Genomic DNA, 15,872 nt, shown 5'->3' with positions numbered 1-15,872 from the left:
TACATCACACTAGCAATCGTGTGATCACAGAAGGCTGCAACCGTCATAAGTGTGACTCAGTTGCCGAATGCCCCGATCATGATCATGGGAGTGCAAGATGTTGGGACAGCCAGAACCTCAAAAGACCACTTGCACAATGCGGTCGTAACTTCAAATAGTCACTGAACAAATTGGTCATTAACTGAGGACTACCCGTATTTCAGATTATGATTTCTTTAGATCCTATCTGGGTATTCATTTAGGGCAGGGGTGTCCAAACTTGGGAACGTTAAGACTTGTGGACTTCAACTCCCAGAAATCCCCAACCAGCATGATGGCTGGCTGGGGATTTCTGGGAGTTGAAGTCCACAAGTTGTTGTTTGTTGTTGTTGTTGTTTATTAGTTTTGTATGCCGCCCACTCCCGAAGGACTCCGGGCGGCTCACAATAAACAGGGAAAGGGAAATAAATAAGACAATACAAAGAATTTAAAAATGCACATCATTCACAATTGAGGCGGGGCTGGATATTTCAACAGCCACCAGCCTGTCGGAACAGCCAGGACTTGGTAGCTTTACGGAAGGCCGGGAGGGTAGTAAGGGTCCAGATCTCCACGGGGAGCTCATTCCAGAGGGCCGACGCAGCAACAGAGAAGGCTCTCCCCCGGGGGGTTGCCAGATGGAACCCGGAGAAGGCCAAGCCTGTGAGATCGAATCGTTCTTTGGGAGGTAATTGGCAGGAGGTGGTCTCTCAGGTACCCAGGTCCGATGCCATGCAGGGCTTTATAAGTAACGACTAGCACCTTGAAGTGTGTCCGGAGACCAATGGGTAGCCAGTGCAGCTCGCGAAGGATAGGTGTAACGTGGGTGAACCTGGGTGCGCCCACAATTGCTCGTGCAGCTGCATTCTGGACTAGCTGAAGTCTTCGAACACTTTTCAAGGGCAGCCCCATGTAGAGTGCGTTACAGTAATCCAGTCTTGAGGTGACGAGGGCGTGAGTGACTATTTGAAGTGCCTCCCGGTCCAGGTAGGGTCGCAATTGGTGCACCAGGCGAACCTGGGCAAAGGTCCCCCTGGTCACAGCCGACAAATGGTGTTCTAAAGTCAGCTGTGGGTCCAGGAGGACTCCCAAATTACGAACCCTTTCTGAGGAGCGTATAATTTCACCCCCCAGCCTGAGAGATGGAATAGTTTGCCAATCTTTGGGAGGGAACATCAATAGCCATTCAGTCTTGTCGGGATTGAGCGCAAGCTTGTTCGTTCCCATCCAGACCCTAACAGCCTCCAGGCACTGGCACATCACTTCTACCGCTTCACTGTGTTGGCACGGGGTGGACAGATACAATTGTGTATCGTCCGTGTATTGATGGTAGTTAATCCTGTACCGCCGTATGATCTCACCCAGTGGCTTCATGTAGATGTTAAATAGGAGGGGGGACAGGACCGAGCCCTGTGGCACCCCATAATTTAGGGGCCTAGGGGTTGACCTCTGCCCCCCAACCAACACCGACTGCGACCTGTCCGAGAGGTAGGAGGAGAACCACCGAAGAACGGTGCCTCCCACTCCCACCTCCCGCAACCGTTGCAGAAGGATACCATGGTCGATGGTATCGAAGGCCGCTGAGAGGTCAAGGAGCACCAGAATAGAGGACTGACCCCTATCCCTGGCTCGCCAGAAATCATCGATCAGTGCGACCAAAGCAGTTTCCGTGCTGTAACCAGGCCTGAAACTGGACTGAAAGGGATCCAGATAATCGGTTTCATCCAAGGACTGTCGGAGTTGAGAGGACACCACTTTCTCAACAACCTTCCCTACAAAGGGAAGGTTGGAGACTGGACGATAGTTGCTCAAGATGGCTGGGTCCAAAGACGGTTTCTTCAGGAGGGGTCTCACCACCGCATCCTTTAGGAGGAGCGGGAAGGATCCCTCCTGGAGAGAGGTATTAATTATCATTTGGATCCAGCCACAAGTCACCTCCCTGCTGGCCGAAACCAGCCAGGAGGGGCACGGGTCCAGTATACAAGTGGAGGCACTCACCGCTCCCATGGCCTTGTCCACTTCCTCAGGCGCGACAAGTTGAAACTCAGTCCATAAACTCCGCTCAAGACCTTCCCCCGGTACCTCGGCTGGTACCGTGCAATTGGAGTCCAGGTCTGTCCGAATCCGAGCGACTTTATCCGTTAAATACTGAACAAATTCCTCAGCTCTACCTTGTAAAGGTTCATCCGCATCCCTCCCTTTCAGGAGGGAGCGGTTTATCCTAAACAAGGCGGCTGGGCGCGATTCAGCGGATGCAATAAGAGCGGCAAAATGCGAACATTTTGCTGCCCGTATTGCCATGAGATAGGCTCTGATCTTAAAGTCTTAAAGTTCCTAAGTTTGGATTGCCCCCCCCCCCAATTTAGGGGTTGCAAAATAAGGGTTGCTTAGCTAGGTTTGCTCAATGCTCCCTCCTTGATTGTGGCCCTAAGAACAGCACGTACCTACACTTAGTAGAAGTGGGTGTTTGCAATGAAGGAAACCGATTCTTGGCACAAGAGATTGTTTTGTTTTTGAGATTTAAGAAAACTGAGCCCCAAAAATGATGTTAATATTAGAAAGGAACCACAACTTGAGGGGGAAAAAATTGACTTGTAGATGGCCTGGAGTTCGATCTATAGCGTTTCCAAATTCCAACTTTGAATATCCCCTGCAGAAAAACAGCCCGCAGAGCGGTGTTTTTCAAACTTGGCAAATTTAAGATTGTGGACTTCAACTCCCAGATTTCCTCAGCTCTCGTGGCTGGCTGAGGAATTCTGGGAGCTGAAGTCCAGCCATCTTGAAGCATGCTGGCTGTGGAATTCTGGGAATTGAAGTCCAGCCATCTTGAAGCATGCTGGCTGGGGAATTCTGGGAACTGAAGTCCAGCCATCTTGATGCATGCTGGCTGGGGAATTCTGGGAATTGAAGTCCAGCCATCTTGAAGCATGCTGGCTGGGGAATTCTGGGAATTGAAGTCCAGCCATCTTAAAGCATGCTGGCTGGGGAATTCTGGGAATTGAAGTCCAGCCATCTTAAAGCATGCTGGCTGGGGAATTCTGGGAATTGAAGTCCAGCTATCTTAAAGCATGCTGACTGGGGAATTTCTGGAATTGTAGTCCAGTCATTTTAAAACATGCTGGCTGGGGGAATGCTGGGAATTGAAGTACAGCCATCTTAAAACATGCCAGCTGGGAGAATTCTGGGTGTTGAAGCAACTTCAAGCTGTCAAGTTTGAAAAACACTGCTGTAGAGGTTAACGCTGATTCGTTCCCTCCTCTTGTTTGAATGGAGGGTTGGGCTTCTCAGTCAGGACTATTTCCTCAGATCCATCTGAGTTTTATCTTCAGATGGGTTCAAGCCATCTGAAGTGCAGATTGAAAGACTCAAAACTTTTAAGGCTGGGAGTGATCACCGAAGACTCCAAAAAAGCAGAATAGTGCAGGATAAGGCAATTCCGTGAGTATCACCCAGCCAGGGGTGGGTTTCTCGCCCCGTTCCAACCGGTTCGGTTGGAACAGGGCCGGCGGCGTCCTCGTGCACGCACGGAGTGCACGCACGGAGTGCACGCATCCGTACTAGCGCCTGTGCGATGCTCCAGCTGCTCCTGGAGGATCGCGCAGGCGCTGTATGCGTTCTGCGCATGCGTGGAAGCGCAGAACTCGTCAAAACCGGGTAAGAAACGCGGGCGGGCGGGTGGATCCTTCGGCATTCCCGGAACTTACTTACTTCCGGCTTCGCCGACCAACCGGTTCGCGGGGACCGCCGCGAACCGCCTGAAACCCACCCCTGCACCCAGGCCACTTTTAAAATTATCATTATTTATTATTGAGGAGGGTCTCTCAGGCCAGGATTATCAAAACATTAAAAAAAATAATCACGGCCCCCTCTCCATATTTTCCTCTTTCCCTTGTTATCTCTCCGTATTTTTTCTTTCATTTCGATCTACTGTCCAGACAGCGCAATGTCCATAAGTCCATTTTTTTTTTGCCTCCGGGTTGAAAGTTCATATCGGACGTCGCTCCGATTGCTGCCATTTCCACTGAAGTCCAGCAGAGCAGGGAGGCAGGGTCTCTATCCAATCTCGCAAATCTTGCAAAACAGCCTTTTGGGGCAATTGCTGGATGATCAGCTGGCTTTCAGAAGCTCTTCTTGGCCCAGCTCATTCTCCCCGTCCACTTCCTTCAGAAAGCACATGTTGACCCCAGCTTCCAAATCAGAAATTGGAATTTGCAACCATTTGGAGGAGCAAACGAGTTTCCTGGATGAGCCAGGAAGAAAGTGATCATGTCCCTGTTGCAGAAGCCAAGCGGGCTGTTTAGATCACCTTCCAACGGATTGGCCCTTGCTCAACGACACGACAGAATTGAATGCAACCAGCATGCATCTTAAGGGGATACATTCTCAGATTCTCGGCATGCATTTGTGAGGAAGAGGCTCGAAAAACAGGGTGGAAACCTGGTTTGTTCATGCAGCCGCCTCCTATGCTGAGGGAAAACCCATTGGAAGGAACCTTCCTGCTTCCCGTCACATTCCCAGGCCCTCTTCCGCTCTACCTCCAACAAGGTAACCGTGAAAGAGGATCGGCTCGCAGTGACCAAGGGACACACCTTGACCCAAAGAGACAAAGAATATCCAGACCTTCTAAGAAAATAGGGTCACGCAGCAAGCTACTGAGGTTTCATGCAAAAATGCTGGGATGCCCCTTTCGTGGACCTCAAACATGCAACACCCATTTCACAGAAATGCTGACTGACCTTGGAGGAATCTGCGGGAGCAGACCAGACCTCCAACCCCTCCCAGTTTGCAGAACAGGAAAGAAGCCGACTGAGATTAGCGGCAGGCCACAGATACAGGAGAGGGGAGACCTTATAAAAAGGGGAGCAAGGAAGTGAGGGGCAGTTCCTTCTCGCCCATCAAGGTGTCGCGTTTGAGACTGCTGCCTTTGTTAACCACTTTGACCTTGAGAGACATTTTCCTCACGTTGCTGAGGCCCAGCCCATCGAAAAAGAAATCTTCGTTGAAGATGGGGTTGCGGCTATTCTTGATGATCGTGCTCCGTTGCTTCTGCACCTTGCCGGGGTTTAAATAGAGAGCCACGCAACAGTTGATGCTCCTGATATCACAGTGCTTGTCGTAGAGGTCTTCGGCGGCCACCACGCGCACCCGCAGCCTGGCGTTGGACGGGTTGTAATGGACCACCAAGCGGATGGTGCCTCCTTTGCTAAAACTGAGCACGTGTTCCTTGTGAAATCTGTCTTGGGGGTCTGCGGGGGTGAGAGGCTGTGGTTGCACCCCGCCGGTGGCTCCCCCAGTTGGAGGGGTCGCACAGCGCATGCGGCGCTGGGAGCTGGGACTGGTGTCGGCCGAGCTGTCATCAGTGGACAAGGAACTGTTGCGAGCCACCGAGTGTTTGAGTTTGATGACCTTGGATTGACTCTCCTGGCTGAAGATCTTGAGGAGGGACACCGACCTCGACAGCAGCGGGGAGCCGAAGGGAGAGGACTCCGCGGAGGAACAGGTGTCGCTCTCTCCTCCACTGAAGTAGCGGTAGGGATTCATGAGGGACATACTGATGTCCGAGGGGTTCAGGTGAGCGCTCTCTCCATTGGTCTTGCTCCCTCCTGAGGTGGACCTCCGTTGAGAACTGGGCGAGGAGGACTGGGATGGGCACAGGCTAGTGTGCTCGCTATGGAAAAGAGATTCCTTACGGCGGGTGTGAGGACTCTCCATCAGCGTTGCGAAGCCGTACGAGGTCTGTGCTTTGGGGACATACGGCAGCGACATGGCCGTCTGGGACTGTGGGTCTGCGTTGGTACTGTAGTCCTCCTCAGACATACACTCATCTGCACTCTCGATCTGGATGATGTGTCGGCTGGCGGCTTTTAAAAGATTCTTGCTCTCCGAGACGGCCTTCACCGGCAAGCGAGGGCTACGCGGAGTTTTGCGGGCAGATAAATTCTGCTCGGAGGCCGAAGTGCCCAGGTTGGGTTTGGTGTTCCCTTCGTCTGCCTCAGGAGGCACCGTCGGCAACTTGGGCGGAATGAAAAAATCCGGGATTTTATCCGGCGTCAGGACATTGCTGTACAAGGGTCCTTTGGACTGCTTGTCTGCCGAGTCGTTGCCGCGAGAACCGCTATTGTCCACTGAGCCCCGGATTTTCTCTAAAAGCCACATTCTGAGTCTTTTTCTTCTACTGGTTCAGGAGGAGACCGACAACTGCAAACGCCTGGAAGATAAAAGACAAAAATCATAGTGAGTTTCTTACCCTACCACTGGTACAGAATGGTATTTTAATTTGCAAATTAGCTACTGCTGAGCAGAGAAATGACTCCCCCTTTTCTTTTTCATTATAGATTCCAATGGAGGAAAAGAGCATCGGTTTTTGAAATTTCTCTTCCAAGAGGAAGAGAAAATTTCAGGGGTGGGCCATAGCTTTTTAAAACTTACTTCTCCATAAGCATATCAGGCACCAGGGAAATCAGGAGATTCGGGCAGTTCAAATGAGTATAAAGATTTATTGTACACTTAAGCTTTCTACAAAAATCTGACCTACTAAAGGTCAAGGGAAATGTGTGGGAATTAGGAAGACATTTGATGTGGGCTGGACTTAGATTTCTTGGGGGCATGAAGGGACTCATTACTGATGACACATTTGACTCCTCCTTCGGGCTCAGCCTGGTCAGCTCTTACATTGCAATAGCCCTTAGACTTATATGCCGCCTTACAGCCCTCTCTAAGCGGTTTATAGAGTCAGCATATTGCAAGCTGAGTCATTTTACCGACCTCAGAAAGATGAAAGGCTGAGCTGGTCAGGATCAAACACCTGGCAGTGAACAGAGTTTGCCTGCAATATTGCATTCTTACCACTGCGCCACCAGGGTGACGTATGATACCATAACGAGGGCCAGCATGTCCTCAACCTAGGACCACAATTGAGCCCAAAGTATAGATTGCTAAGTGAGACATTTGTTAAGTGAGTTTTGGCCCATTTTACAACCTTTCTTGCTGCAGCTGTTAAGTGAATCACTGCAGTTGTTAAGTAAGTAACAAAGTTGTTAAGTGAATCTGGCTTCCCCGTTGACTCTACTGGTTAGAAGATCGCAAAAAGGGGATCAACATGACCCCAGGACAATGCAACCAGCGTCATAAATATGAACCAGTTGCCAAGCATCTGAATTTTGATCACGTGACCATAGGAATGCTGCAACGGTCGTAAGTGTAAAAAACGGTCGTGAGTCACTCTTTTCAGCGCCATTGTCATTTTGAACGATTAAATGAATGGTTTTAAGTCATGGAACTACCCATACAGATAGTCCTCTACTTACGACTGGTCGCTTAGTGTCCATTCAAAGTTACGACAGACCTACTTTGGGGCTACTTACAACCTAGATTCAGAATTCCAACAGTGGGGGCCTCTAGAGGTCATGCGATCAAACTTTGGGGGTTCGGCAACACGGCCACATAGACTTGTAACACCCCATGGTCAGGTGAACACATTTTATGACAGTTTTGCCGAAAACCAGCAAAAACATGACCATTATGAACCACTGGTTCGCTTAATGACTGAGGCATCCCCTTAATGACCAGGGATTCACAACCGCAGTGATTCACTTAACGGCGGCCACAAAGAAGGTGATAAAATCGGATTGAGGATGTGACCAATCCATTTTACGGCTGTCTTGAATTATGACCATGATTGGCCGGTTTCATTTTGGTCGTAAGTTGAGGACTACCTGCACTTGAAAGGCTGCCACAGAGAAGAGAAGGTTGTTTCATGCTCCACAGCACCTGAGGACAGGTCAAGAAGCAATGTGTGGAAGCTTGTCAGATCAACTTGGAAATAATTGGAAGTAATCCTTGACTTACAACAGTTCACTTAGTGACCCGTTCAAAGTTATAACAGCACTGAAACTTGACTGACGTCTATTTTTCACACTTGCAGCCTCCCCATGGTCACGTGATCAAAATTCAGATGATTGGCAACTGACCCACATTTATGACAGTTGCACTGTCCTGGGAGGGTTGTGTGATCCTCTTTTACGACCTTCCAACAAGCGAAGTCAGCACAGAAGCCAGGTTCCCTTAACAACCGTGTTACTAACTCAACAGCTGCAGTGATTCACTGAACAAAGGTGGCAAGAAAAGTCGTAAAATGGGGCAAAAACTCACTTAACAGTTTTCTCACTTAGCAGCATACCTTTTGGGCTTAACTGTGGTGATTAAGCTCAGACTTGTAGATGCTCCATCCCTGCAGGGTTTTCCAGAAAAGATCAGACAATCCAGGATGGTATGAGGACAGGGGGTTGGACTAGATGACCCCCCCAAAGCACACCTCCAGCTCTGTGATTCTATGTGAATTCCAAAAAGACCGGTTGGCATTGGCTCTAAAGCTAAACCTCTCATCCTTTAATGATACAGGAGCCTGTTGTGGCCCACCAGCGGCCAGCGTAGCAGATTCAGAGAGTGAGGAGGGTTGGGGAGGAACCTGGGCCAGTCCTGGAGTCTGGGGAAGGCTCTGATGAGGGCTCTGTGTCGGAGGCAGAGAGGGGGCCAGGGCCCTCTGACAGTTATCAGCTGCCTTCAGAGTCAGACATCAGTGAGGCAGACGAACAGCTGGAGCCTGTTCCCAGTGTGTGTGCATGCGCACAGTTGCCAGATGAAGGGGACAGCTAAAGAACAGGGGTTGACTTGGGAGTAGGGCCATAGGTGGACGGTGAATGGCCCCTCCCAGAGGAAATAAATGGGAACAAAAGGGGAGTGGAGTTTGCAGGAGACAATTAGTTTGCTTAATTGGTTCGTGACTCTCCAGACTCCTTGCCAAGTTCTTCAGATATCTGGCCTGGCAGCTTTCCAAGCCAGATAAAGTCTGCGACTGTAAATCCTCCCTTGAAAGACTTTGCTGGATGTGAATGTAAATTAATAAAAGGTTTTTTGTCGGGGAAAGGAGTGCGTTTCATGCTCTTGCAAAGCCTCAGTCAGAGCAGAGCTTCTGTCTCTGTAGAAGACGTACATCGCATGATGTACGTCTCCCCAAATTACATAACAGAACATCTGATTCTAAGTGCTGAACACAGCCAAACTGGCATGCAAATGCTGTACTACTGGAGGCAAAACACCAGTTGAAAAAAAAAGAGCAGGGCTTTGGATGGCTCCACACATAACTCTCAGGCACACAAGCAGAAACTCAGATGTTGCTTCAGCAATGTTTGGAAATAAACGGAGAGTTTCCCTGGCAAGTTCACCCAACACATGTTAATCAGAGCAGGGACAACCTCAGGTTTATACAACCTAGTCAGTTGGGCTAGGATTGAGCTATTTTTTTTCAAGTACCTTTACATCTTTGGGAAATCTAGTTTGATCGTGGTTTAGAGTATTGGGCCAACCCCCACCCCCCCCAAAAAAGGATTAATTTACCTTAAGAATGTATTTATTTACTAGCTGAATACCCGTGCTCCGCTACTAAACTATGTGATCGGGCTTGATAAATCGACACTTACAGCTTGAAAATTAATGAGTAGTTATGATCGGCCTCTTCTCTCCTCAGGCTTGCTCCACAGAATCCTCTCCTCTCCCCTTCTCTCCCTCAGGCCTGCCACACAGAATCCTCTCCCTCAGGCTTTCACCACAGAGGCCTCTCCTATCCTCTCCACTTCTCTCCCTCAGGCTTGCCACAGAATCCTCTCCCCTTCTCTCCCTCAGACTTGCCGCACAGAATCCTCTCCTTTCCTCCCCCTCAGGCTTTCCCCACAGAGGCCTCTCCTATCCTCTCCCCTTCTCTCCCCCAGGCCTGCCACACAGAATCCTCTCCCCTTCTCTCCCTCAGACTTGCTGCACAGAATCCTCTCCTTTCCTCCCCCTCAGGCTTTCCCCACAGAGGCCTCTCCTATCCTCTCCCCTTCTCTCCCCCAGGCCTGCCACACAGAATCCTCTCCCCTTCTCTCCCTCAGACTTGCCGCACAGAATCCTCTCCTTTCCTCCCCCTCAGGCTTTCCCCACAGAGGCCTCTCCTATCCTCTCCTCTCCCTCAGGCCTGCCACACAGAATCCTCTCCTCTCCCCTTCTCTCCCTCAGGCCTGCCACACAGAATCCTCTCCTCTCCCCTTCTCTCCCCCAGGCTTTCCCCACAGAGGCCTCTCCTTTCCTCCCCCTCAGACTTTCCCCACAGAGGCCTCTCCTATCCTCTACCCTTCTCTCCCTCAGGCCTGCCACACAGAATCCTCTCCTTTCCCCTTCTCTCCTCCAGGCTTGCCCCACAGAATCCTCTCCTTTCCTCCCCCTCAGACTTTCCCCACAGAGGCCTCTCCTATCCTCTCCCCTTCTCTCCCTCAGGCTTTCCCCACAGAGGCATCTCCTCTCCTCTCCCCTTCTCTCCCTCAGGCTGGCCCCACAGAATCCTCTCCTCTCCCCTTCTCCCCAGGTCTCATCTCCTCTCACCCCTGGCTTCCCGCTTTTTCCTTCTTTTTCCCCCAGCCAAGCCCCTCCTTTCTTCCCCTGCACCCCCTCTGTCTCCTCCCCCCTTCCTCCCAAACCCTCCTTTTATCCCCCTCCCCCACTACATAAGAAATACTAATGATCTGATGGTCATTTCCAAAAATCCGTTCTTAGTGAGCACCTAAAAGCCAAGAGGAATATCTGTGCCAAATTTCAACTTTGTAGGCTTTATAATTCTGGAGATTTTGCGATGTGGTGTGAATGGCATTTCTCTTTTATATAGATATAGAGATAAAGATAGAGAGGGAGGGAGGGAGGGAGGGAGGGGGGAGAGATAGATACATTTGTGTCTCGCCTTTATTACTTTTTCAAATAAATCGAGGCAGTGAACGAATTCAACACATCTTCGTCCCCCTATTTTCCTCACAACACCCCTGTAAGGTGAGCTGGGCTGACTGGGCCAAAGTCACCCAGCTGGCCTTCATGCCTAAGGCGGGAATAGAACTCAGAGTCTCCTGGTGATTGGGCCAAAGTCTCCCAGCTGGCCTTCATGCCCAAGGTGGGAATAGAACTCAGAGTCTCCTGGTGATTGGGCCAAAGTCACCCAGCTGGCCTTCATGCCCAAGGCGGGAATAGAACTCAGAGTCTCCTGGTGATTGGGCCAAAGTCACCCAGCTGGCCTTCATGCCCAAGGCGGGAATAGAACTCAGAGTCTCCTGGTGATTGGGCCAAAGTTACCCTGCCGGATTTCATGGCTAAGGCAGAACTAGAACTCACCAACTCCTGGTGATTGGCCCAAACTCACCCAGCTGACTTTCATTGCTAAGGCAGGATTAGAACTCCCAGTCTCCTGGTGTTTGGTCCAAACTCACCCAGCTGGTTTTCATGCCTAACGCAAGGCTAGAACTCACCGGATACTAAATATGCAATCAACGTAAATCATAATAGGATACTAAATAAAAGTGACTAATGCAAATCATAAGATACAAACAACACAGGGATAGTCATAAGAAGCTAACGAATGAGTTCTAACTGTCAGGAAATTTCTCCTTAGTTCTGGATTGCTTCTCTCCTTGATTAGTTTCCACCCATTGCTTCTCGTCCTGCCTTGGGGTGCTTTGGAGAATAGGTTGATTCCCTCTTTCTTTGTGGCAGCCCCTCAAATACTGGAAGACTGCAATCATGTCTCCCCTAGTCCTTCTTTTCATTAAACTAGACATACCCAGTTCCTGCAACCGTTCTTCATATTTTTTAGCCTCCAGTCCCCTCATCATATTTGTTGCTCTTCTCTACACTCTTTCTAGAATCTCCACATCTTCTTCGTTTTTTAGGGTTCTACCACAAAACCGCGGACGACAAAATCGCGGACGACGAAAGCGCGTCTGTGACGTCATCACAGCACGACGAAAAAGATAGAAAAATGTAAAAATAAAGCGAAAACCTTACCCTAACCCCCCCAAACCTAACCCTAAACCTAACCCTTAACCTAACCCTAAACCTAACCCTAAACCTAACCCTTAACGTAACGAAAAACCTAATGCTAACCCTTAACCTAACGCTAAACATAACGCTAACGCTCTAACCCTAACCCTAACCCTTAACCTAACCCTTACCTTTATGTGAATCGGCTTGCTGTAATTTAATTTTTATTGCAATTTTTCGATCTTTTTCGTCGCGTTGTGATGATGTCACATACGCGATTTCGTCGACCGCGCTTTTGTGGAACGCGGTTTTGACGGGTCACGGTTTTTTAGATCCTGGTGATGATATAAAAGCTGGAAAAGGAGGCAACGAAAGCTTCACACCATAAGGCACAAAAATCAGCACAATTTGCCAAAGGCTGCATTAGTAAGAGCTTCTGCTATGATTGACCAACTAGCTCCAAAGATTGGTAAATGGGAGAATCCACGGTATGACAATGGGATTGTCAGATCCTACTGTGAATCAGGGCACTTAAGGGAAGTGGGAGAAGAGCATAGGATCTGAGAAGTGATTCTTGGAGGGGCTCTCATTATATCAGGAGAATCTTCTGGGGGGGGGGAAACATCTACCATCAACACTGCAAAAGAGTGAGAAGGCCAACAAGATGTGACCCAATCAAGTGCCTAGCCTAGTGATGGTTACCCCAAAGCGCATGCGCACACACAAAACCCCAAAATGCAATGCAAGCGTGCCCCCCCTCCCCAGGCATGTGCCATCCCTAGTCCATTTTTGGCTTCCAGGTTGGTGGTGCAGGAGGCCTTCCAGACCCCAAATGGGGTCCCAAAATGCAATGCAATGCGTGCCCCTTGCATGTGCCCTTCCCTCCCCGCCTATGCTCCAGTACATCCCTCGCATGCAACCCTTCCCCTGCGCATGTGCAGCTGAGACCCGAAGATCAGCTGGCTGGCAGGAGGCGTGCACGCAGGCGCAGTGGTGCTGGGCTGGGATGACGGCTGGCGTGCCCACAGAGAAGGCTCTGCGTGCCACCTGTGGTACGTTTGCCATAGGTTCGCCATCACGGGCCTAACCCATAACCTGGACCAGTGGTGAAATCTAATTTTTTTTAGTACCGGTTCTGTGGGCGTGGGCATGGCTTGGTGGGGTCATGAGACTAAGTAGTCATGTAACTGGGGGATCAAAAGTCAGAAGCTCGCTTTAACAATGTCCAGCTGGAGCAGGGTTGGACTAGATGACCTCCAGGTCACTTCCAGCCCTGGATTATCCTCTGAAGCTGCGTCTAATGCCAGGTTTGTAGTCTTCTTCTCCTTTTTCGATTCCTCTCTTTCTTTTTCTTTCTTTCTTCTTTCTTTCTTCTTTCTTTCTCTTTCTTTCTCCCTTCTTTCTTTCTTTCTTCCTTCTTTTTCTTTTTTCTTTCCCCTTTCTTCTTTCTTCCTTCCTTTCTCCCTCCTTCTTTCTTTCTTTCTTTCTTTCTTCTTTCTTTCTTTCTTCTTTCTTTTTCTTTTTTCTTTCTCCCTTCTTCTTCCTTCCTTTCTTCCTCCTTCTTTCTTTCTTTCTTCTTTCTTTCTTCCTTCCTTCCTTCTTTCTTTCTCCCTTCTTTCTCTCTTTCTTTCTTTCTTTCTTTCTTTCTTTTTCTTTCTTTCTTTCTTTCTCCCTTCTTTCTCTCTTTCTCTCTTTCTTTCTTTCTCAGCACCTCCCCCCCCATTTTTGGCCTAGCAGGTTTAAGGGAAGCCTGCTGGGAGCAAAAACGGACACACACACAAACACTGTTTTTGACTGTGCAACGTGCGATCGTCAGACATTTTTTTTTTAACTTTTTAAAGTTTTTTTTACTACCGGTTCTGCAATTCAGTAGCATTTTTTACTACCAGTTCGGGCGAACCAGCCTGAAGTGGTAGCATTTCACCCCTTGACCTAGACCAGGGGCCAGCAAACTTAAAACACTCAAGGAGCCACAAAGGTTCTACCCAGAAGCCCCCCGTTCAATTCTGGAGCCAACCGGAAGTCTGATTCCCCCACCATAAAGTCTCCTCCTAACACGGCATTCTTTTTCCTCTGCCTGTTTTAACCGAAAGCCCTATTAATTATGGAGCTAACTGGTGACAAAAAGCCGCAGCAGAGGGATGAAATAGCCACATGCGGCTCCAGAGCCGCAGGTTGCTGACCCCTGACCTAGACCGATGTGTGTCAACCTCAGCAAGTTACATGGACTTCAATTCCCACGCTGGCTGAGGAATTCTGGGAGTTGAAGTCCGCACACCTTCAAGTTGTTGAAGTTGAGCAACACTGATCTACACCAACAATATTGGTGACAATAGTTGGGGACAGAACCAGTGATGATGAGGGTACTGGAACGTGCCCTCCAAATCCTCATCAAAATAGCTGGTGAAGACAATGAGAAGACAAAGGGAAGATGAGCTGCGATAGGATAATGCTCTCTAGGCCTTTAGAGGCAAGAAGGCGTCAGAGACACGGGTCGGTAACCTCAACACGAAGAAAGTTCCAAGGAGACAAAAGACTAAGAAAATTGTAATTAAAAAAGTCCAGAAAACAACCAAGAATGTAATTTCAGAGAGGGAAAGTGTTAGAAGAAGGGAGGGAGGGGGGAAATGGGAGGGAGGGAGGGGGAAGGAGAGAGGAAGGAAGGAAGGAAGGAGGGAGGGAGGGAGGAAGGAAGGAGGGAGAGAGGGAAGAAGGAAGGAAGAGGAGGGAATGAAAGAGTGAGGAAGGGAAGGAGGGAGGGAGGGGGGATGAAAAAGGAGGGAGGGAGGAAGAAAGGAGAGAGGAAGGAAGGAAATGGGAGGGAGACAGGAAGAAAAAGGAGAAAGAAGGGAGTTAGTTTAGTTAGTTTATTGACATTTATAGGCCGCCCTTTTCCCTGAGGGGACTCAGGGCGGCTTACATTAATAGGGAGGGAGTGCAAGACAGAACACAAGAAAAAAAGAAAAATGTGAATAAAAAAATAAACCAGTAAAACACAACATTCATTCAGCATTCGGGTGGGGCGAGGTTAGGGTCTTATCCCCAGGCCTGACGGGATAGCCAGATCTTGAGGGCCGTGCGGAAGGTCTGGACGGTGGTGAGGGTGCGAATCTCCACGGGGAGATCGTTCCAAAGCGTCGGAGCTGCAACTGAGAAGGCTCTCCTCCGCGTAGTTGCCAGTCGGCACTGACTGGCGGATGGAATTCGGAGGAGGCCTACTCTATGCGATCTTTTGGGACGCAGGGAGGTAATTGGCAGAAGGCGGTCTCTCAAATAGTCAGATCCACTACCATGGAGGGCTTTATGAATGGTAAGTAGCACCTTGAAGCGCACCCGAAGATCAACAGGTAGCCAGTGCAGCTCACGGAGGATCGGTGTTATGTGGGCGAACCGTGGTGCGCCCACGATCACTCGCGCGGCCGCATTCTGGACTAGCTGGAGTCGCCGGATGCTCTTCAAGGGCAGCCCCATGTAGAGCACATTGCAGTATTCCAGCCTAGAGATCACAAGGGCTCGAGTGACTGTTGTGAGGGCCTCCCGATTCAGGTAGGGCCGCAACTGGCGTACCAGGCGAACCTGGGCAAATCCCCCCTGGTCACAGCTGACAAATGATGGTCAAAAGTCAGCTGTGGGTCCAGGAGGACTCCCAAGTTGCGGACCCTGTCTGAGGGGTATAAATTTTGCCCCCCCAGCCTGAGTGATGGAACGTTGGCCAAATTGTTGGGAGGAAAACACAACAGCCACTCGGTCTTGTCTGGGTTGAGTACCAGTTTGTTAGCTCTCATCCAGTCCCTAACGGCCTCAAGACCCCGGTTCATCACGTCCACCGCTTCATTGAGTTGGCACGGGGCGGACAGATACAACTGTGTATCGTCCGCGTATTGATGGTATTTTATTCCGTGCCTCCGAATGATCTCACCCAGCGGTTTCATGTATATGTTGAATAGTAGGGGGGATAAGACCGAGCCCTGCGGCACCCCATAAGTTAGGGGCCTCGGGGACGATCTCTGCCCCCCCAC

General features: G+C 49.8%; 1 protein-coding gene across 3 annotated transcripts in view; it reads right to left on the bottom strand.

Moving 5' to 3' along the window:
* Window positions 1–3,556: 3,556 nt before the first annotated feature.
* LOC106554879 (C2 calcium-dependent domain-containing protein 4C) overlaps window positions 3,557–15,872 on the bottom strand; it is a 79,050-nt gene continuing 66,734 nt past the window's right edge. For 2 of the 3 annotated variants that reach the window (XM_087703307.1, XM_087703306.1), the window contains exon 2: window positions 3,557–6,226. In XM_087703307.1, the coding sequence (XP_087559433.1) occupies window positions 4,867–6,174 (1,308 nt within the window). In that variant the 5' untranslated portion in view covers window positions 6,175–6,226 and the 3' untranslated portion in view covers window positions 3,557–4,866. The remainder of the gene's footprint in view (window positions 6,227–15,872) is intronic. The other variant, XM_014073618.2, reaches the window with a different exon arrangement.

This window comes from Thamnophis sirtalis, unplaced genomic scaffold (assembly GCF_051295495.1).
Source record: "Thamnophis sirtalis isolate CommonGarterSnake01/CBP01778 unplaced genomic scaffold, rThaSir2_p1.2 scaffold_1, whole genome shotgun sequence".
Classification (NCBI taxonomy): domain Eukaryota; kingdom Metazoa; phylum Chordata; class Lepidosauria; order Squamata; family Natricidae; genus Thamnophis; species Thamnophis sirtalis.
The sequence above is the reverse complement of the archived record's forward strand: the minus strand, read 5'-3'. Positions and strand labels throughout refer to the sequence as shown.